This window comes from Heliangelus exortis, chromosome 1 (genome assembly GCF_036169615.1).
Source record: "Heliangelus exortis chromosome 1, bHelExo1.hap1, whole genome shotgun sequence".
Classification (NCBI taxonomy): Eukaryota; Metazoa; Chordata; class Aves; order Apodiformes; family Trochilidae; genus Heliangelus; species Heliangelus exortis.
The window spans coordinates 139,468,636-139,492,373 of record NC_092422.1 but is presented as its reverse complement, the minus strand read 5'-3'; the positions used below and the strand labels follow the sequence as shown (position 1 = coordinate 139,492,373).

The following is a 23,738-nucleotide window of genomic DNA, read 5'->3' as shown; positions in this document are numbered from 1 at the left end:
AGAAGTGGTTTTAAAATTCCAGTTATAAACCAACAGTCCTTGACTAAAGTAACATAGTTGCAGGGCACACTGATTAGAAATTGAAACATTAATTACAGCTAGGGATTAAGCATACCTTTTAGCTACACTTAAATAAAAAGTAATAAAGAAGGAAAGGTTTGTCTGAAGTCCAGAGCATCCTGAACTACTACTGACAAAGATTTATAGCACAAAGACATTTAAGTACCTCACTAGGCACTTGTGCTGTTCTAAATGTGAGCCCTGCTTATTTGGGAATAGTGCAAGAATAAATGCCTACCCAAAATGAGCAGAAAGCACAGGCAACCCCATCTCAGATAATGGCTGCTAGTGAATATAACCTCCAGTAAGGAGGAGGAGAAGGTCTGGCTTTCCTGGTAGACTAAAGGTGGCTGCTTGGTGGGCAGCCAGCCTGGGAGGTGTTGTTCCATCAGCTACAATAGCATGAGATGAAAGAGCAGCCATATCACAAACTTCTATCTTCACTTAAGTAAAAGTTTGTTTTCAGATGGTAATCTCTGATCTGGTCACTACTAGTTAAAGACATAAGAGATTAAAACTCCTCAGGCTGAGCAGCAGGGAAAGATCCAGGTTTGTGCCTTTTCTGATGAAAAGATGGATGAGCAGCGGTGATCTGAGTCATCCGGCTCTAATATGGTCTGTCAGGAAATAATGGAATAAGATACAGCACTTAAGGCAACACTTCTAAAAAGTGGCAAAACCACAACATGACTAGCCTGTGCAACTCATCAGCACAGTTTACCACAGCCCATTACTGCAGGATTTGGAAGGAAATGCTAGAAATTATAGTTTCTCCATTAGAATGAAAATAAACATACTGTATAAAATTTCCAGACCTGCAGATGTGTCAAAACTTCAGCTGGTCTGGTTCAATAGAGGCAAGATTTTCCAAAAACTGTTCCCTAGGTTGTCTTGCCTTTTTATGTGAAGCACCTTAGACCAGAATCCGTCAGAACTACTATGCCAAGAAAAGAAAAGAACTAGTGCAATAAAAACATTTATATTTAATATAAACATCTCCAGCCACTGGTAATCAAGACCTGATCCAAAAAAAGCCTCCTTGAACCCTCAAAGAAAAAGATTAATCCTTTAGATGGAGAAGTCTTTCACAAGGCTATTTGTACAGATGTGTGTAAGTCCCATGCAAAAGATTAAGAAACACATAGAAGTTCAGCTCTAATGTAAGTTAATCGATTCAGCCAAAGGCAGCTGCACTTAATAAAAGCTTCTTCATTTTCCTCTATGCCATTTTCCCAGGTCTGCAGCTATGCCATTCCCCTACATGTGAGACTCCACACCTTTAGTTTACAGCTTTAGGAAATGACTGGGAGCCATCCACGTTCATGCTATCTCTAAAGAGTGCAAAGAGAGAGAAAGGACGAGAAGTTTTGGAATGAGGCCCACACTCCATTTTCAGGCTCTTCAACAAAAGGGAAAAACAAAAAAGAAAAAAAAAGGATGTCAAAAACTCTTTTGTAGAAAACCTGTATTAATGTCACTGTACTCTAAATGTTCTGCTTTCATACACTTGAATGGTAGAAGTCAAACAGGCTGAAGCAATCTGGAAGTCATGCTGCTTGAAAAAATCAGATTTCATAGAAAAAACACTGATTGCACTTTAAAAAATATATTTCTCTTTGGATAACTAGTCATCACTGGGACTTGAGCTCACGAGACCTTTAAGCTGCTTGTGCTGTGCTATTCAGCCTGAGCTTTGCATCCACAGCTACAGCTCATTGCTCAGAGGTCTGAGGTTACTGCCATCAGTAACTGCTGGCTTGTAGTACTTGTGTCAGAGTTTTTTGCCTGTTGCCTCCCTCAAACCCTTCTTTGCAGGTTCAGACAGGGACAAAGCAATGAACATGTTGGAGGTTGTCACTTCTCCGTGCTTCACTCTTCTGTAACTCTGCCCAATGTGCCCCGAGTGAAAACCAGCCATTGACTGCTCCTGAAAGGCTTTTAGTCAGCCATGGTCTTCATTACATCCTACTAACAACTAGAAAAGGGCTCTGGCAGGGGCTCAGTGTGCCTTTGGGAGTCTTCCATAGTGAAAGCAGCGAAGCATCCAAACAACAATTTCATTGTCTCTTTCAATTAAGCAGGCAATATTGCGTCGGTACTCTTGTAAATACTTCAGCATGCCAAATTGTGTCTTTTTGCCTCCTGGCCCTCATGTCTGTAATAAAGAAGGGCAAGAGTGAGGGGTTTTACAATTTAAGTAACCTTTAGGAACCATGTCCTAGAGCAGGAAGTCCCACCTGAGTCTGAACAGAAGCCAGTCCAGTCATATCCAACAGCTGCCAGCCCTGGTGGATGCTGAAGAGCAGGGTGAGCCAGCAGGGATACAGTCCCATTACCCCAGAAAAATCTGCCACCAACCTACAGCTCTGGGACTGACAGAGAGATTGATTCCCATGTGTCTTGAGCAGGCCTTCACAGATCTTTCATCCATGAACATGGAAGAGCACAACAGTGTCATTGGTTATTGTAGCATCCTGTGGCAGCTGTGAGTTTCTCACCTTCTGGTTCATTAGGTGGTGGAAGAGCAGCTGCTTATCTTATGGCAAACTCCTAGGCAGCCAAGCCAGTGGGTGCTATTAAAGGGCAGCTTGGAGGGAGAGGAGGGAGACTGATTGCTGTGGTGAAAAATGATCCTTCCCAACAGCCCCTATTGCCACTCCTGCTTCTTTCCTTGGCATCGGCAAAACCAACAAATCTGAAATTCTTCCTTAATATCCTGTCCCATTTCCAGATGTCTCTGGCATCTGCATAGGAGAAGCAGCTTGGTCTTGGCCCTTCACTTGGATGTAGCAAAGTTCACCTCTTGGCATTTGCTGCTGGCTGACAGCAGTGCAGCAGAGCAGGTTGACTCACCCCATTCAGTTTTCCTTTAAGTGAATCAGCTGTCCCTGTCACAGCAGAGCAACACTTATGAAAAGGGCTGAAAAACAGTGTTGCCACGTGTTGCTGAGAGCCCTTGACCACCATCATTTGGAGCTGCCCTCTCATTGTATGAAATGTGGGAACAGTAGGATGGTTTCAGTACAGTATCAGTGATCAGTCAAAAGTTCTCAGTAACCAGTCTTCAGCTTTTTTCCTTGGTTTGGTCTACATGTATTTTGCCCGTCACATTGGCTAACAGAAAATACAAGTGTTCTGGAAAAAAAAAGCTTACTCTGAATTTCAGCAAAGACAAGGGAACTTAAGTGCAGCACACAGTACAAAAATGCCACTCAGACTTATTAAGAGGTTTCTTGGACTCATCCCAAACTGAAGCAGTAAGATGGATATAAATGTACTCCAAAACATCTACTGGTTCTTAGTCATACATTAAAGCAACTGTTGTCTAGAATTGGGAACACCAGTAGGCAGCCCTAAGATATCACCCTTTGGATTATGGTACCACCAACAGTAAGATGATTTGAGGAGAAAGAAGTCAAGTCCAAATCCTTTCAGCATCTGCCAAAAGCTCTACTGGACCATAAGATATTCAAAGAGCCTCTGATCAGGCAGGTGGTTGTTCAAAAAAAATCCCAACAACTTTTACGTTTGAGTAAAGGACTTAATCAAATGACGGTTGTTAGAAATCCCTGTCTCTCTAAGTATTTTTCATATCAAACATTCAATTCTGCTCTCTGAGGACTCTAGTACTCTCTTTTTCCCAGACACATAAAGAATGTTTGCTTCTCTCCTTTTTCCAGTTTAACTCCACATTTGTGACAGTTTCAGAGAAAAGCACACAGCACATTTTTATTCAGAGTTTGAAATACAGGTGCCTGGGGAGGTGTGGGATGGCTAGGCTGGCTGAATTCCAACCTGAATCTTGTGGGTATCTCAGGGACTCTTTAGCTTTGCAGGAGAGGTGAGCAGGAGACTGAAACGGTGTTTACTCTTTTTCTTCTCCCATTAGACTCCCAAAGGTACTTGTCTGGAGTCAGTGAAGATTGCCATTGATACCGGCTACCGCCACATCGACGGGGCCTTTGTCTACTTCAATGAGCATGAAGTGGGACAGGCTATCCGGGAGAAGATTGCTGAAGGAAAGATCAAGAGAGAAGACATTTTTTACTGTGGCAAGGTGAGAGGCTGCGCTCGGGTTGTTTACACTAAATCCAGGATTTCTCTGTGTTTTAAGGATGCCAGTGGTCAATACCTGGCATGCGTCCAGACCCTTCGGCTTTCTTCCCTGGAATTACCATAATGCTTCAGATTTTTAAGAGCACTACATTCACTGTAAAGCACAGGAATTGCTCTTGCTCTCAGGTGAAAGCTCAGTTAGCAGTCAGAACCATGCACCATCCATTCTGCCCAGTACTGCAAGTACCTGCAAGTTTAGACCCTTCCTATGCTCAGCAGTGCTGCCCAAGCTGTTACTGTCCCTCGTGCTGTGCTGGCCTGCAAATCTGTACAGTCACACACTGAGCCCAATCTGGACAATGACCCTGCAAATGAGTTATTTACTGCTAGAGCAATTCCCTGTACAGGTTTTGCTGTGAGATTGCACAACGGAAGGGGTGGGAGCAAGCACGTGCATGCAAGTGTCTGTGTACAGGAGAAGAGCAAGGGCTTACATTGGTACTACTGCCAGAAAATTACTCATGAAGATACACCCTTAGTTACTGACCTGTCATTAAAAAGTTCTAGGATGATGAATCAACCTACTTGTAGAGAAGATGTCATCACATTTCTCCTCTAGAGCAACAAGGCTGGTTAATGCTTTAAAGTCTTAGCTTTTTGTCAGACACTTCATTAGACAAGGGATTTCCTTATTCTTACACCTATTATAACTACAGTGACTAGATCCCAGAGATAAGGCAGAGAGCTCATTGCACATTGAAGAAGAAAGATAAGATGGCTCCAGAAAATTCATGGTGCCTGCCCAGTTTCTAATGAAGTTTGTGACCTCAAGTTCCTCTTCCTGCAGTGCTGCTTTGGCCATATCAGCTTAATATTTTCCCTTTCTCCCTTCACAAATAAAATGTAATCCACAAAAGTTACTCAACAGCCTTGGAAAAAAATACCAATGTTCCTAGAGTGAATAATCCCATGGGATTAAAGGCCCATTTTACTGTGAGCAATTTAGTTAAGCTCCATGATCTGGGAAACAAAGCTTCAGGTTGGGTAGTTTGCAGAACAAGTGAATTTTCAGCAGCTCTGGACCAGTTTCCAAGTACAGCAATTTCCAGTCTGTAAAGTATGCAACTCTCTTCCAAGTTCCCTGTTCAGTTCTACTAGTAACAACCTTGCCATCTTCATAGAAAAAAAGCTTCATATCCTCAGATTTTCCACCTTTATCAGAGTAGTCCCTCATGTGCCATATATGTTGATTTGGATTGGTCAAAATATTTTCTTTCAAATGTTTTACAGTTTCATTAATGCAAATTACCAGTTGAATTTCAAATAAAAACCACGAAGTTGTGCCAAAAGATTAGAACCAGATGTCCTAACAGTTTTGAGTCTTTAACTTTCCCAGTTGCTTCCCCTACTTTTTATTTTCCCATATGAACCTTTAGGTTCTGTGAAATTGCATCGCTTTGTAAAACTTTATAAGGATTCCCAACTTCATTTATTTATTAAGCCTTTCTATATTCAATGTGTGATCTAATCCCTAGATCACTTTCCAAGTTGACGATCACTACCTAAGCACTGAGTTACCCGTGAAACTGCATTTGATTTCCTGATTTTAAGTTCAGTTTTTACCTAAACTGCAGATCTTGCAAGCCACAGGGCTGCAACTCATGGTACCACAGTAGTCCATGCCTGTGGTTGCAGCCTGTCTTGTGACTATGAGATCTGCATGGATTTATCTTTCTGCTGTGTCCTCTCTGTTCAATAAAACTTCAGGTGCTTCAGGTGACAGTTCAGTAGAGCAACTCTGTAGTGTTTAAACAGTTCAAGGTAGACATGGAAAATAATCTGTAACAAATTTAATCCATCACAATTCAGGATTTTCACAGGTTTCACTGAATGTTTTCATAGAAGCTTCGAATGTTCCAGAAGTGGGACCAGCTGTCCCTTGTCTTAAGAACTTAATGTATCTTCAGCTATGTGTACCTTATGAACATAGGTATCTTATGAACTACAGACAAAGATCAAGCCACAGATAGACACATCAGCCACTGATTGATAACTGAGTGATATGAACTGTTGCATCTTCTGAGAAATGTAGTAGCCACAGTAGACTATTCTTGAAAGTGGTCTGCATTACAGAAGTTGGGTTTGTTTCCAGCCTTAATGACACCTAAAAGTACTGGAAACTCCCAAGACCCTTGAGGCTCAAGTCCCTCATGCAGATCCTCCCTTAAACAAAGGCAATGCAGACTGAAAGCTGGTCCATCAGCAGGGACAGCCCTGCTGAGTGAGTGGCAGTGTTACTGGAACAGTGACTTGGTGCAATCAGGCTGCATCTGCCAGTTGAAATCATCGGCACTTGCACTTGGCTCTTGCTGCTGGCTGGCTGAGCAGCTCAGCATCCAGAAATTTTAGAGGTTTTATATCAACTGCCAACATCTCACTTGGCTTCTATAGCAAGACCTTTCTGGTCTCCTTTTTCATCCCTGGATATTTCTTTCATTAAACTAGAAGTAACATTTCCAGGAAATGTGGTGTCCTGAAATGCCAAAGCCAGCTGGCAGCTTTGACTTCTCTACATGGGTTCTAGTTAGGTAGATAATACAATAACTTGTACAAAATCATGAAAACAGTTATGAAACTCTTAAGTTTCCATGGCATCTATGTATTAACATAATACAAATGTTTGCTAGTTCTAAAGGCTGTTTCTTTAGAAACTCTGCAGTTGTTTAAAGGGAAGTATATTCACTGGCAAGTACTGAGGTCAATAGCACTGGGCTACAAAGAACACTCAGAAAAACTGCTTCTAAAGTATCAACATACTTACTAAATTTCTTAAACACATTAATGGAACAAAGCAAACATGAAGTGTATACAGACTTATTTCCTTACTTATATTTAAATCCAAAACAACATCTCATTTTACTCATAAAATGAAAATTGAAGATTAGCAAATGCTAAAAAACATCCACACCAAAGGCTGTCAGGAAAGCCAGTGGAACAGCTTAAAACTCTAAAGGCAGGACCTTGGTCCCTTTAATGTAGGACACCTACACCTGTGGAGCCTCCATCTTAGTGATCATAAACCTTTCACACCTTATAACATACAACTGGGGAAGGCCCGGTATGGATTTCCAGGTGCCAGCCCCTGCTTTGATATGTCAGCTTAGGGCAGGGCAAGGTGTGTTGCTGTCACTACAACTGAACTTCAGGATAACTTGTCCTTGCCTCTGCTGGCAGAACTGAGCTGACAGTTCTTCCCTGTAATACGATAGTCTGATTAAAAAAAAAAATCAGAAATATTTAAAAACCCAGGCTATGTCCCTTGACACCTATACTCACTATCTTCTCCTGAAAATCACAATTCAAGTGTTGCACATCTCAATAATGGATTCATTCGATACCTGGGCATGCTCTGACTGCCTATTTTGTTGACAGAACTGGCTAGACAATGACCACACCAATAAACACCAGGTTTCTCCAGCCAGTAATGGTGTCAACAACCTCAACATGACTCCACATGTCAGTTTTGTGCACTGAAAAAATAAGATAAGCTATCCCAGATTATTGTGTGCCAGCAAATGGCACTTCAGAGCTTCTATTGTGTGCTAATTTTGTTTTTTGTCCATTTTAACTTCATCAACGAGTTTACAAAGAGCTCTTGGTTACTAATTACCATGCTTGGTTTTATTCTTGCAAGAGATTTGCATCAGCAGAGTTCAGGTAGAGACAGTACAGAGACCAAATGAACTGATCACACTCTATAGCAACCTCAGGGCATGACCTCGAAAGGAAGCAGCTGGGATGAAAGAGGCTGAGGAGGCTGTGCTTTAACTCATCACACCTGCATTACAGTAACTAAACAATAATACAGCTTTCAGTGTGGACTGGGGAGTAAATTAAAATTTCCCTATATCAGGCAGTTACTCAGGCCCCACAGCTACAGCAGAAAACCAAAAGATTCTCTTTGTGCTGGGTGCTTGGCTGCTCAATAGCTAACTCACATGATCTGAGCTTCTGCCTTTGAGCATAAAACTGACCACACATTTCTTGTGGGAACAAAGTTTTCCAGTGAAAGCATGTGCTTGGAAAGCTCAGAAAACAAAAGGAATCTGCCTAAGTTCATTGAGCAAGAGTTAGCAATATACACGACTCAGAAAACTGTGTTGTAATAAACAAAGAGGTAATGGCTTCATTGGGTCAGCACTGGGACAGTCCTGGTCAGGGACTCCTGTCTTAACCTCTACATCTGCCTGTGGCAGAAGACAGGATAAGGCCCCTCACCATTGTCTTGTGATGTGAACCAAAAAAAAAACAATAATAAAAAAAGTCTTTGTTCTGTGCATAGCGGATCTCTCAAAAGGACAAGAGTGTGTATGTGTGTGTGAAGGGGGTGGGTGTCAGCTGGAGGGTGCTCACTGTTCCTCTGGGCACCCAGAAAAAAGAGCCTGTGCTTGCCTCCCCAGCTGTGGAACACTTGTCACCCCCCTGAGCTGGTGCGTCCTACGCTGGAGAAAACCCTGAAGATCCTGCAGCTGGACTATGTTGACCTCTACATTATTGAACTGCCAATGGCTTTCAAGGTAAAAAGAAAAAATTGCTCAAAAAAAAAAAAGTGCATGATTGCCTTGAACCCTGGTCTCCAGCTAGCATCTTGCTTGCAGCTTCCAGTCTGTATTGAAAATAGCACTTTGGCCAGGTAATGTTTGATATACACTGAATGCATGCATACATTTCTGTGTACTACCCACACAAAGAGAGGCTTATAGAGGGTGAGAGAACAGTTAATGACAGATGCTGTTCCCCTTGCTTGTTGCATGGGGTCTCCTCACTGGGGCCAAACACTCCCTGTGCTGAAGAACCACTTTAGCTGAAGCAGCACATTTGCCTTAATCCTCCCTGATGTCAAAGTCAGAACGGAGACAGTGAATGAAAAGGGCTATGCAAAGCATCAAGGCAGTAAAGGCAAAGATTGGAAGGGGAGAAGAGAAAGAGGAGAAAGGGAAAAGTTGATTTCCTTACTTAGTCCTCAAAAATGAATAGCCTTAGTAGTATTAAAACCACTAGGCAAATCATGGTTGTGATCTAAATCTCACTAACTCCAGTGCTCCTCTTGGACACCTTCACTTGGTCCCAAACATGGCTTGTCCATCTCTCACTCTCAAATGTCTAAAAAGTTAAAGCCCAAGATTCCTTCATATTGCTGGCTCTGGGCAACTTGTAGTCAAAACCTTTGAATGCAAGGAGCTCACATCAGAGCTGCATGCCTACCACATGAGCTCCTGCAAGTCTCCAGACTTTCTGGTTTCGCAGCCCCTTGTACCTTGCTTTACAATCTTCCTCTCCAAGTACAACATATAAAGGGAAATTAAATAGAAATAAAATTAGACAAATGAGATTCAAAACAAATTTAAGTGGTTTTGAACAAATTATATTCTTTTTCCTAGAGAGAATAGGGTTAGGGTTTCTCCAAGACGTTTAAGCTCTAAGCTAGCCTCTACTTGCAAGGAAAGTAATAAAATATAACTTTAATAATTAGAAAACTAAGGACTCCAAACTGCCAGAAACATTGGATAGGAAGCAATTTACCAATGAAGCAATAACCTTAGACCTGCAGTTCCTTTTTCCCCAAGGAAATCAGATCCCATTAAGACCTGTACAGGACTAACTGGACTCAGATATTAAAACTTTATTTATGCAGTCCCACGTACAGAATCCTTTTGGGTACATTTTGAAAAATTTCCCACCACTTGCAATTTCCTGTTTCCCCTTGCTTGTGTTTGTATTCTCCAGTAGTTCATTCTCCCACATAGTGAAGGTCATTGTCTCACAATATAAAGATATAGACAGCTGGCTTTAAAGTAATGTACATCTGACTCCCTGAGGCCTGTATCAACAATCTGGGTTGTTAAAGGAGTAACAGTCCTAGAGATTCCTTCACATTATCCATGAGAAGGGAGAAGAAAAGAAGTCACTTTCTGCTTGAAAAATATACATTTCTCTGTGCCAAATAATACAATAAAAATAATTAAAAAACCCAACAAACACAGAAGACCCCAAAGCATCCTTTGCAATGGTGACAGGTTCCCCTCTTCGCTCCCTCTCTCACAAATACACCTATATCCTGCATGCTGTGGTTGCCTTTGGTGAGGAGGGTGCAGGTGTAAAGCTGACAAAGTCCTGCTCTGCCCTCGTCTGCAAACATCACTGCTTTCCTCTCTCCTCAAAAGCAGTCTCAGCTTGAAACCAGTGAAGTATTTGAGATGAAACTTAGAGTTCCAGTCTGAAACATGGCCCTGGAGAGAACAGGGGTGCAAGATTTTACAGGGGCTTTTAGGCAGAGTAAGAGGAATCTGTTTACAGAGAGCATAGCCCACCACACCAGCACTTCCAAATGGATCAAGAATGGCTGATATCCGGGGTGATTCCCTCATGCATATTCCCCAGTCAGGACTTTTGACCTTCTTCCCTTTAGCCCAGCTCCTCCACTCTAGCAAGGCAGATGACCAGCAGGAACCTTTCTTCCCCAGCCACTACATGGCCTCTGCCTGGGGAGCTCATACCCATGGACAGGTACCATCAATACTCATGTACCTGTGCACTAAATCATCTCCAAATCCCTCCCAACTGAATTATTCTGTCACCTATGAGGAAAGCAGGTGTTTTAGCCCTCATTGAACAAGTCTCATCTAAGTAAGTTCTTGTCATTTTAAGGGAATAAATCAAATCAGACCAATGGACTCAGCATTTGACTTCCTTATTGTCTTCTGCTTATAAAATAAGCATTCACAAATAGTTTAAATTGCTCTCTTGAGAAAGCCCTCTTTGTCAAAGACCATTTTGTGAAAGTGATGGAATGTGCAGACCTGTCTTCCTGCCTCAGTGTTGGTGAGGAAATTATTAAAATGGGAGCATGGCTTTCCTCTCAGTGGATACCAGTTGCTATGTTCTAAATGATAGAATGGCTAGAGATGCAAGGGACCTTAAAGATCATCTAGTTCCTAACCCCCAGTGTGCAAGTGAGTTGTCTGGTAGCTTTTGGATCGCCTACAGACTTCGAACACAACGTGGCATGATCCCTACAAAGTGGCAGTGCCTGTACTGATCCCACTGATTTCAGTGCTCATATGGCAGCATGGTAGGAAGTCACCCTACATTCAGTCTAGGGCACACGGCTTTTTCCAACAGACCTGCAAGAGAAGACAACAGCCCTTGTGGGAGTGACAGTGTGTGGTGTAGTCCACGAGAAACCAAAGCTGAGAAATGTAACTAACTTCTGAAACACCTTTTAAAAGACCTAGAAGCCACTATCCTGTCACCATCAAAACATCACCTTTCTCTCAGCGTTTTATTCTTCTTTATCCAACTGCAGATAGTTCTTCCATTCAGGAACCCCTCTGCATAAAAAGGTAGCTTAGCAGAAAAAGTATTGCCTGGAGATTATTGAGCAGAGACAACTGCACTTGAACACCTTGTGCAACTCCCTGGAAGAAGCTTTGATCCTTGGGGAAACTGGTACCACAATAGCTGGTACCAGTTACCTCAGTCAAGATAAGTTCATCTTCAAGCCCTGTTCATCCTGACTTTGCTCAGTTTTTAAAACATGTGACAGAAAGAAAGAGAAACTGGAGGGTGCCAAGTTAGTTAATGTAATTACTCTCTATTGACTATTATAAAAAAAGTAGTGCTGAACAGAAGTTAACGAATTAGAAATGGAACAAAGTAAAAAGCTCTTGAATTCAGTCTCAGCTCCTGAGCTCAAATAATTCCAATTGCTTTGTACTGAGCTGGCAGTCCTTGGAGAATCTGCTGGGATATCATGGGGATGAATGGTTTGTTCCAAAATACATGGGGTGGGTTTGTAAATAGGGCTTCTCGACCTCAACTTATAATGGCAAACAGTTTGTCTTCTAATAGAAAAATGTACTCAACAGCCACCTAGCTCCTAGTCAAGATTATTTTTTCAACAAGACATAACAACAAAGGCAAGAAGTGGTCTTTGTGGAATTCATTGAGGAAAACCAGCACATTTGGAAGAGATGAGCTTATGCCTGTAACTTAGACCTTGGCCTCTGAAATCTGAAACTGTTTTCCTTAGGCTCACTTTTCCTATGAAAGGCCTTGAATTTGAACTTTCTGACTGAATTGGGAGGCGCCAATTACTGATCATATTAGTCACAGCTGCATGTTCCCGAGGAGTTACCATGTCAACATCTTGAACCCAGACCTTTGAAATACAGCAGTTTGCAGTCAGATCAAATATCAAGCATGAGTGAAGGGTTTCTATGAAAAAAAGTGAAATTGCAACTGAATAAAAGCAAAGGAAGTGCTTAGGCATTGCCTGCAACAGCAGTGAAATGACCATCCAAATAAGAGAAAAATGTGCTTCTGAGACATCAGATCATAACTCAGCTCTGAAGTCTTGTCTATGGAGTGTAGAGTTAGGAAGGAGGAATTTCTAGTGTCCAAAGAAAGGTGGTAAATGCACTTAAGAGGTTCACAACCTGTACTGTAGCTAGGCACAAAGCCCTCTACCACCAGTAAGCAGCTCTTGGAAAGGGTCCCTCCAGCTGTTGGGAGCTGGTACTCTTCCCAGGTGCCAAGGACACAAGCAGGATCAGGGGAAATAGCTGGAAAGAAAGGAGGGAAGAAGTGGAAAAGAATACAGGTTGGTACTCTAAGCCAGCCCTTTGGAAGGAGACCAGTCCTTTGGATGCCATTACATAAAGGTCAAATTTGTTGAAAAACAAGGCCATCTGGGAACTCCTGAGTGTGCACTCGTGACAGTTCAGAAGTGTATCCAAGGACAATCCAGCAGTGGGTGATGTGGTATGCCCAGAATGAATGACCTGTTGATCTTAGGGTGTTTCAGAAAGTATTTGATTTTTTGTTTGTTTGTTTGTTTTGTTTGTTTGCTAGTAGAAACGGTGTCTGTGGAAAAATCTTTGAGGAGTGAAAGTTTTTTTTCTAAAGAATAAAACTGTGGTTTTACTTTTCAGCCTGGAGATGCGATCTACCCAAAAGATGAAAATGGAAAATTTATCTACCATGAGACAGATTTATGTGCCACTTGGGAGGTAAGCAAAAACAACATCCATCCATATATGCCTTAAACACACAGATCCTCATTCCTGCTTTTACTTGTTGCTTCCAAAACCAGAGCTGAGGCATACTGGCAAGGGAAATGGATCAAATTGTACTAGCTCCATGGATAATTCTTACTTCTGTCTCTAGGGATGTTGCTTCTTGCCATCATTTAATTTTTTTATAACAAAATAAAACACTGTTGACATATCTACCATTCACATTCATTCTTCCAGACTGTGCACTCTACATTTGGTAGTTCAGGTATCTGTAGGCTTTTACCAATCTCTTCTCTTTATCAGATCTTTACAGCAGGAGAAAGTTGGATCTCGAACAAGTGACTTCCTTCTCAAAAAAAGAAGCTCTTCACCTTCAGAAAATAATTTGTCCTAAAGCTTACCATAAAAGTAAATAAATAAAACAAAACCCAACCAAATGAAAAAACACAACAACAACAAAACAACCCACCACCAAAAAAAAAAACCAAACAAAAAAACCCACCTTAACTGTTTACCATCAGAACAAGTTCACTCACTTCAACAATTAATTATCAAAGGAGAATACAAGGGTTTTCTGCTAAGAAAAGTTGGGGGGAAGTAGCATCTACCTAAGGATTGCCTCCTAAATTTGTGATATGCTCTAGAGTCCTATCACCAGATGCCTCTAAGCATACTGCCACTTGGCTTCAGGAGCTCAGGTGAGGCAGATTGTGAGATTGCTAAATCTCCTTACATTGCTGCTTTTTTAAAGCCTTGAACACTGTTCATTTAATGACCAAAACTGGCCAGCTTTTCTTCTACACCACATCTGCTGCAAGAGAGTCCCTAATCCAGCCTTGTTCACACCAAGAGAGATAACACAAGATACTACCAGCTCCACCTCAGTTTGCACCATCCAGAGCTGGATAGTTGTATCCTGATTTAGCTTTACTTGAGGTGCAGCAGATAAAGAAATGGGTAAATTCTAAGTGAAAGTTCAGAGCAGCAAAGAGCCTGGGGTGGGTTCTGGCTTTTCCCTGGCTGCCAAGATATCCAGGGGCTGAGGGGCAATGGGGACTTCCACATGAGCTATTCATTCCTCTCATTCACAGGCTAGTTGGTCAAATGTTCAAAGCTACATCTGTCTGAACACTGCTAGGTTTTTATCTTCAAGCTGGTGCTTATTGTGAAGGACAACTTGTAGCAGATCACTCTCTTCAGCTAGTAAGCCAGGAGAAGAAAAGGTGGTGGTGAGTGCCTGCAAATAATAGCATCAATCTAAATAAAACTCACTCCAGATAATTTCACTCTCAGTATGGTGCTAGCAGGCAAAAACAGCTCCAGATGACTGTATTTGCTGACTTGTCACTGAGTGATACAAAGCATATGAGGCCAACTAGAGGTCATCAAATAGATGGTGCCTCTTATGTCCCTGCTTTCAGCTCCTATGAGACAGAAAAAAATAAAAGTGGCAGGAGGGGCATGCAGCCCCATGGTGGGGTCTGCTCTGCCTCAAACAGTCACTGAATCATTTGTGTGCAGAGTTTCTGGGAACAAAGGGGAAGACCATAGGAAAGGACTCTTTTTTCCCCTTAGCAACCCAGTAGATGAAGCTAATGAAGACCAGGGCATGTATTCATATTCAGCTATTAGGATTTTTCTGAAGTGCAGAATATCTAGAATTCCTCTCCTTCCCCTCCTGCACTCACCCCCCACTTTTTTTTCTATTTTATTTTGTTCTGAAGTTTTCTGTGCTGGTTTTGAGATGTGCCTTGCCAGATATTTAGGGGATTTCACCAGACAAGAGTCTTCATATGAAAAACTGTTGTACAATAAAAAGGAATAAATTGCCTTATCAGAAAAGCAATCTGTTCTGTTCAGTCTCCCTCCTCCAGCTTTGAGGCAATGCTAAAGCAGCATAAAGTAAGCAAAACACTTGAAAGCAGATGTCTGGCACTTAAGTGTCCATCTCTCAGATTAATCTTTCTGCTGTCCAGAAAAATTCTGCCCTCACAGGAGGTACAAAACACTAGGGTTTGGTCTGGAAAGTGGATCCACACATGAATGGAGTTTAGAAGAGTGGGGCAGCAATAACCCTTGTGCTTGTAGTGCTGTTACTTCTCCTGCAGAAAAGGTTTTTCTTCAGTCTCGAGAATAGGTTATCTTTCGCCTATCTCTAAAAAACATGCTCCAAGGAACAAATCTAATGCGTGGGACTCCACTGGTTTTTGCTTTCTTTGCAGGCTATGGAAGCATGTAAAGATGCAGGCTTGGCCAAGTCTATTGGTGTATCCAATTTCAACCGCAGGCAGCTGGAGATGATCCTGAACAAGCCAGGACTTAAGTACAAGCCTGTCAGCAACCAGGTATGGCTGCTAAGCCGAGGGCAATGCCTGCCATGGTGTCACTGCCCTGTAGGGAACACAGTGGCAACACACGGCCTAAGCTGCCATGCACAGAGAGATGATGTAGACTTTGCCACAGATGCTCCCCTCCATACTATCACTCTTCTATTTCCAACCTGAAAACATTACTCATCCTATCTGGGCTAAATATAAATATTTGAAGGTGTTGGAACAATCACTCTCCTCAGTTCCTGCTCCAGGACTATAAAACTGGTGCCTCCGTGCCAAACTCCACAACCAGGTTGAGCGCTGACTCAATGTCGATCTTAGATCTCTGCCATGTACCTTACTTCAAGTCCAAAAAATTCCCAAGATAAACCATGCAGAGCTAAGCAGTCTTCAAATGAAGCCACATCTACTTCAGATGACACCAAACCAACCCTCAGTGCAAGGGAAACTGACTCACTCTAGGCTTTTCAAGTTTAAAAGCCACTAGAAACAACTCCTCAATTTCCTGTAATCGCTGTCTTGTGCCTTTCCTGTAAAACATTGGTGAGACTTAAGAGAAAAACCTAAATTAAAGAAGAGATTCTATCAAGCAACTTCAGCTACACAAGTCAGGGAATTTGATAGGCATGTCCAGGTCACATTACGCTAGTGGAGCTCAGAGAAAGCAACAAGTGGCAGGGACCCACCCAATGCCCAATGTCTTTGTCTGGCATTTGGAAGGTCCCTGGAATTCCTAGAGATCGCCAGGAAGCTCTTCCGAGTCTTCTGGCACAAATGAATATCCACATTAGCAGTACCAGAGGAGAGGCCAAAGACCAACTGGGACTGACTTCCCACCCTCAGCGCATGGCCTGAAGGGCTGGGATTGGGACAGGGCACAGCAGGGATGCTGGCTATAGCCTTCATTTCTGTCTTTGGCCTGCAGGGAAAGGCAGTCTGTGAAAAGAGGAAATTCCAGCACCTTTTGCTGGCATTAACATGCCCAGCAGGTGCAAACTGCAATTTCTGGAGTGTCCCTAAGGCTGCAGTAAGCATTGCTGCTGCTTCCTGGGGTAAAGGAAAACTGGGCAAAAGATTAAGCCCAGCTTAGAGCAGCTAGATGTGCCCACACATAGCATAGATGTGCCAACCAGCTTCAGACTGCCTGCAAACAGTGGTTGCTCTGTCACTTGTAGATGTCACTTTCCCAGAGACTGAGCTTGCAGTCAGAAAATCTCTGCCTGTAAGGGAACGATGTATTAGCAGTCTGGGAGGGCAGAGCTCGTAACAAGGTCGTAACTGCTATGGAAGAGCACCTCTCCTTTGAAGACAGGCTGAGAGAGTTGAGATTGTTCAGCCTGGAAAAGAAAAGGCTCCTGGCAGGCCTCATAGTGGCCTTCCTCTACCTGAAGGGGTCCTGGAAGAAAGCTGGGGGGGAGGACTTCTTAAAAGGGCTTGTAGTGATAGGCTAAAAGAAGGTAGATTTAAATGAGATATTAGAAAGAAATTCTTCACCATGAGGGTGACGAGAATCTAGAGAAGCTGTGGGTGCCCCATCCCTGGAAGTGTTCAAGGCCAGGCTGGATGAGAGTTTGAGCAAACTGGTCTGGTGGGAGGCGTCTCTGCCCATGGCAGGGGTGGTTGGAACTAGATGATCTTTGAGCTTCCTTCCAACCCAAACCATACTCTGATTCTGTGTCTCACCTTTTGCCTATTTCCCATCACCTCCTATCTGGAATGGCTTATGCCAACATTTATCCTAAAAACAACATCAGATTAGTCATCCTGAGTGCAAAAGGCAGAGAAACAAAAATCTGACCCATATGAGATGGGTTGCCTTCCCAAACTGCTACTCTAGTGATCTTCCCTCACCTTCATCCCTCTCACTTACTGTCACCTTCCCCTGAGTACACATAAAAATTCCTTGCAGCCAAACTCTAATCACAGATGTTGATCTGCTGTCTGCCAAAACCCCCAAACAAATGCAATCCAATCCATCACGCAGCAATGTTCGCTTAGAACAGTAACCACAGATTGAGTTTTTCTATTCCTTATCTTACATGCATATTTTCTTGAAACCATCATCTGATCTGTAGCTCTCCCAAATATTGGGATGTGGTCTACTTCTGCATCTGGTCTTGTTGATTAATCATTCTTTCTATTTTACTCTTGTAGGTCGAATGCCATCCCTATTTCACCCAACCCAAACTCTTAGAATTTTGCAGACAACACGACATTGTTATTGTTGGATACAGCCCACTGGGAACATCAAGGGATGAATCATGGTAAATCTCCATGTTACTGTCTGACAGCAGGGCCACTGTCCAGGAAAAGAATAGTTGTTCTCCATTGCTTTGGTCTCTCTGCAAAATACCTTCACCCACATTTTTCCAAGTAGCTTTGAACTTCAGTGTCTAAATATTACCATTGTGAATATAAACTTGCAACACTCCTGCTTCATGCTGTTGTCAAAAAATCCCACATAAAGGAGGTCCCTTTAGGTCTCCTCTTAACAGAAAGTACATGACTGTAACCAGAAATTCTGAGGCTTAGGTAAAAAAAGTAGAAACTAAGTCAACACTAGGATATCACATAGGCAGTTGCCTTTGATAGCTGACCAACCTAAATGCCAAAGCTTTTCTTCAGTCTTTCACACTACTTGTCAAAAAGTTGCAGTGTTTTGTCCATAAACAAATAGATGTCTCTACATTTTTACATTAAAGATAACGGAGGTGTTTGTTTCCTTTTGTTCAATTTTTTTCCAGGGTAAATGTATCCTCCCCTCCATTACTGAACGATCCTGTGCTGAATGCCATTGGCAAGAAGTACAACAAGACAGCTGCACAGGTTGCTTTGCGTTTCAGCATCCAGCGAGGGGTGGTGGTCATCCCAAAAAGCTTCAATCCACAACGCATCAGAGAGAATTTCCAGGTAAACTTGTACTCCAGTAGTGCGTGGATGAATCCACTTACATTAGCTTAGCCCCTATAGAAGACAGCTTTTCCATTTCTTTCCATAGACAAATGACATGACCAATGTCAACTTTACTGTAGTTGATGACTTTTGTCTCCATCACTTAATGGTATAATGATATGGCAAGAATAGCACAGAGTAAACTGGAAATTTTGTTGGTTTTTAACCCTCTGGAGTAGCTAAGTTTCCAGCTAGTGGTGTACCCCAGAGCTCCAGTTGCTGCAGTGAGCAGCACAAGCAAGATGAATTAATTTGGTAAGTCAGCAGCCCAAGGTTGCTGGCTGTAGGTGTATGGGAATGACTGGCTTGTTCTACTTACTCTTTAGATATAGGGCAGCTTTGTTAAGGCAGGGTCGCCTCATACAGATGTGCCAGAAAACTCAACCTCACCACAAGAAAGCATCTGGCTTGATCAACACACCCAAATAAGATGAAGCATTTGTTCCCATGTCTCTTGCAGCACTTGCCACCCACACTTTCTCCCCACTTTCCCAACCAAGATAACACTTCCAAAGCTGGTGGCCCAGTACTTGCCAGACTACCTTTCCCCTCTTGCAAGGACTGTGAGCAGATGTGACTGGACTTACTTACATCCTTAAGGCTTTCCTATAAATGCAAGTGAGTGTAGATTTGTGGGGGGACAGCACAGAGGAGAGGAGATCAGACTTATGGAATCTGCTACATAGCAATGTTGATTGTATCAATAAATGCTAATTTATTTCTAACATCTCTTTCCATTAGATCTTTGATTTCTCCCTCACTGAGAAAGAGATGAAAGAAATTGAAGCCCTGAACAAAAACGTTCGTTATGTCGAGCTGCTAATGTAAGTCCAAGAAGAATCTTAGGTCCTGACAGAACATCACCGTCTTTTCAGAGATACTTTTAGATCACTTTTAATTTTTGTATAAACCACCTTATTTTAAGGTAAGGCTTAAATATGGGAGGTCTTTAATGCAGTCTGAAAATGCTTCTGGACCCCTTGCAGAAATAACTGTGGAATATTTGCTTACAACTCAGATGTCAAAAGCCCACGTCATAGAAAGTGACTGTATGTTGGTATTCCATCTCCTTAAACACTTTCTGCTACATGTTGTAATGATGGTCTTGGCCACCCACAAGCCACCCATTGTCCCTGTCTAGTAGTGTGGGCACAAGAGCTGAAATTCCAGCAGGAGCACTTCCCCATCTTTCTCCTCTTTCCCACTTTCAGTGCTCAGCAAGCCATGCTGCTGCTCAACTACAATGGCTTACAGATTCTAAAACTAGTGCTTCCAGAGGCAACTTTCTATCTGGAAGGCTAAGATTTAAGAGTACTGTTTCATGAAACTGCCAGGCTAAGTTCGGGAGAGCTCAGCTCTTTCTTGCTTAAATACTTTGGTCAGAACATCAAAATTTGCCTACTCGACCTTCTCATAAAAGATGATACATCTTGGGGACCACAGGTGATGAGAATCTTTGTTTTGGTCTGTCCTCTCACACTTTCTTCTTCAGCAGTCTCCCTCTCCTGCTGTCAAGTTCTACCTTCTTATATGGAAAGCAGAAAACCATGAAACTTGTTTGACTGCTCAATTTCCTTCTGAAAGTTAACTAGGCTTGATCTCTTGCTACTTGTGGTCCCACTCAAAGTAGTTTTGCTTCACCTGAAGGCTGTGCTACCCCAGAAGCCTCAACATCCTTCCTTCCAGAGAATGAGGCCATTTGTTTTTCCTTCAGCTCACAAGCATCTATGGTTTATGGCCAAACTTTACACTTTCCCATTTCTAGGGTACTCAACATGTAGCCAGATGCTAATTTCTATGCATTTCTCATTACCTGGGATTATCTGCCTCTTGCCAAGCTGTAGTTTTCTCAAGCACTAAAAGTAATCAAAAATAGGACACCAGTATCAATAGCACTCTAAAATACTAACTTTTACTCAAAAGATGGGGGAATGTTGTAAAGGAATAAATAAATCACTTACTATGCTGCATAAATATTATAGAAAATATAAAGTAAATTAAAAACATCATTATGAAGTTCATCTTTCACATTTAAGCTCAGGCAGGTGCTCTCCAATTTTAGTTTCTTAAAACTTAAAAAAGCCTTTCATCTATTAGCAGCACCTAGTTCAAGAAGGATTCCCACAACTGGCCTAACAGATTCTTCTGTGTGTTTTGGTTTATTTTTTCATAGCTAAGTTGAGCTAAAACATAATTTAAACCATTAGTGAGTATATACACTAAATGTAAACTTAGTGCAAATGCAAGAGCCTTGTCTAGAAGCAAAGTTAAAGAATGCAGAACTTCCTAAGCCATCAATCCAAAAACTAATAAACTCAATGCTTTGCTATATCAGACTGAATTTGGTCACAGGAAGCTGCTGAGGACAAGAAACACACACAGGATGCACAGTATGGACATTGCCAGATCCATTTTTTATAGGAGTGCCATGTTTGGGGAAAAGGCTTGAATACAGCCTGCCCTTAACTGGAGAAAAATGCCTTCTCTAACAAGTAATGCTGCTGTGTAAGGAACAGATAAATATCTATCTGCCTCCTATGTGTTCTCTCTGGAATTGACACTGCAACAGATGAGTTACTAGCTTAAAGAGATTTCTTATTCCATCCAGCAATATATATCTGAAACAGTCACACCATCATAGAGAAAGACTTCTGGTTAGTCAACTTTGTGCAAAATCTTTGGCTGCTCTGATGCAAACACCAGAAGGAATGGAAAAAAACTTTTCTCTGGCTCCTCCAGTTACCAGCGACCACGTGGGCTGCATGAAACCCTGTTGCTTTAATGGTGTGAGTAAGCCCATACAAATAGGATATTGCAGTCAGTGGAACAGGTTAGCATGATAAGCAACTGAGCAGAAAATGGAGGTTTTGTATAAAGATGAATATTCCCGGAAATCACAGTCTGAAATGGTGTCTTCACTCCTTGGAGAAATCTGGAAGCCTTTCACCAAGCAAGTTTTAGATTAATATGTCTGCTTGCTTTATCTTGTGCTCCCAGTCTCTGCCATAGATATTCTTCCTTATCAGTTATTATAAGCTGCATTAAGACTTCTGAGTGAATCATTTTCACTCAAAGGTCTCAGACCTTTGAACATGTGAGATCTGAATAGGAAGCATACTCCTTAGAAGGAAAGTAGAGATTATGACACTGGTAACTCAGATATTGTCAAATTAAACTGAAACCAAACAAGCCAGAACGTTGTGGCTTTTAATTTATTTATTTTTTTTAAACCAACTCAGTCTGTTAATGTGTAAACACTTGAGCTTGGCTGAATATTGGAATGAAATATTTTGGCACAACCAATTCAAAATGTTTGATGTCTTCCAGTTAGTTAACTTCAACATTGTGTAATGTTTCCTTCCCAGACTAGAAGGATTCACAGCTGGGATAAATGCCAGTATTTGTTGTGCTCTGCTGTAAAGCACAGCAGCCAGCTGCCATGGTGCACCTGAGAATGTGCTTCAGAAATTTTTGATTTTGTGAATGGAAAGTGTTTGTCAAGCCAAGGCTTGTGTTTTAGCAAAACTTCTCAAACAAGAAAACTCACAACAAAACACAACCACCTCTCTCTCAAGTTTGCCAGTAATTGGCAAAAAAAGTGGGGTTTTTCACCTGCAGTTGACCCTGGAAATTGTCTTCTTGCCTTTTATAATGATCCTGGATCACAAATCTTCTCTGAGCGCAGAGCTTTGAAACTGAAGCCTGATGCATCTCTACCTTGGGTAGTATGCAGCCAGGAACATTTCTTTCTCCCATGCATTGGGTCATCCCAAACCTGCTTCATAAGTTCTCTGCTCATGGTGCTCTTAACCTGTCAGAGCCTCTACCTCTAGGCTAAGCTAAAGGGCAGCCACTTGGACAAACCACTGTATCAGACCCAGACCTGTTCATTCCAGCTTTAAGCCAAAGTCACACAGTCTGGTGTCTCCACCTCTTCTTCAAATACAGGCCCTGTTCATGAGGGTCTTTCCAGACATCTGAAGAAAGAAGCCTTCCCCTTCCACAGTGCACGCTTAGTGAAGCCACCACCCTTCCCTACAACTCTTCTGCTAACAAGTTAGATCCACCAATACAGCAAGAAGAGAGGACATACAAACTACTCTTGCTGTTTTTTCCCCATCTGTTCTTAAGGTAATACAGTCTGCAGAGCTGAAAAATGCTCCCTCACTGTCCTCTCCTTATATGCACAGGGTTGCTTGCAAATCTGCAGGGAAAATTAGCCAGAACAGGCAATTTCTGATTAAGCAGAGGAGCCTTCCACAGAGGCCACCTATGTACCGCAAGGAAGAGGTTTGCTAGGCTCAGGACAGCCTTATCAGTGATGTGATATCTTGCTTCACCCAAGCAGCTCACTTGTTCAATTTGCTCTATCCACAGGTGGCGTGACCATCCAGAGTATCCCTTCAGTGATGAATACTGAAACCAGGGAGCGTCTGGGCAGGTTCCTAAGCTCGGTGCCATTAAGCTTTGCTGAAAGAGACCCAACATTTGGTGCTTTGGCTTCACTGGAGTCTGTTCAAACCAGCATTAAATACATGATGTTTATTTCCTCTTGTCTTATCTGTCTCTTATTGCTACTGAAGAGCAAATCTACTTAGCCTGTCGAATCTCTGATTTTAGCTTAGGAGGCTTTAACTCTGAGCATGGAAGCCTCAAAACCGACAGCTGGTAAAACTGAAGGTTTGTCTTGCAAATAAGCTCACTAGTTCAAACCAAATCGTTTCCACAGCACAGCATGTTCCTCTCGGAATTTGAAACAAGAATTTCTGCTCCAGTAGATGTAAAGCAGTACCATTTTGTTTCACAGCTCAGATGAGAGAAAGTTAGGAGTCGTGGACTAACTGGATTCAAGATATATATGTACCTTTGTATATCGATATATAGATAGATTTACTGCTTCATACAATAAAGCCTGTTTTGCTCTGGACAGATTTTTCTTCAGCCACATACACAAACTGCATTCCATAGGTAGACCCAGCTGGCTCCACATGCAATTAGTTCAAACCCTAAAGGATTAAGGACATTCTTACAACCTCACCACCACCTCATAAAAATACAAGAGAGTAGGTGGATATAGATGTAATAGTCATACAAAGACCTCATGCAAGTACCCTGGAGACACTCTAAAGACGTTTAGATACGGTGCTTTGGGACAGGGTTTCATTTAGTGGCAGACTTGGCAGTATATTAGGTACACGGTTGAACATGATGATTTTAAAGGTCTTTTCCAATCAAATGATCCTATGAGTCTATATTTGAG

At 42.1% G+C, this 23,738-nt stretch overlaps 1 protein-coding gene across 1 annotated transcript in view; it reads left to right on the top strand.

The window, feature by feature from the left end:
• The window catches only part of AKR1D1 (aldo-keto reductase family 1 member D1), a 35,384-nt gene extending 12,361 nt beyond the window's left edge, over positions 1-23,023 (top strand). The window contains exons 2-9 of the mRNA XM_071727554.1: positions 3,950-4,117; positions 8,577-8,693; positions 13,110-13,187; positions 15,416-15,538; positions 17,681-17,790; positions 18,271-18,436; positions 19,220-19,302; positions 22,856-23,023. Coding sequence (XP_071583655.1) covers positions 3,950-4,117; positions 8,577-8,693; positions 13,110-13,187; positions 15,416-15,538; positions 17,681-17,790; positions 18,271-18,436; positions 19,220-19,302; positions 22,856-22,898 — 888 coding nt within the window. The 3' untranslated portion in view covers positions 22,899-23,023. The remainder of the gene's footprint in view (positions 1-3,949; positions 4,118-8,576; positions 8,694-13,109; positions 13,188-15,415; positions 15,539-17,680; positions 17,791-18,270; positions 18,437-19,219; positions 19,303-22,855) is intronic.
• The last annotated feature ends 715 nt before the right edge of the window (positions 23,024-23,738 follow it).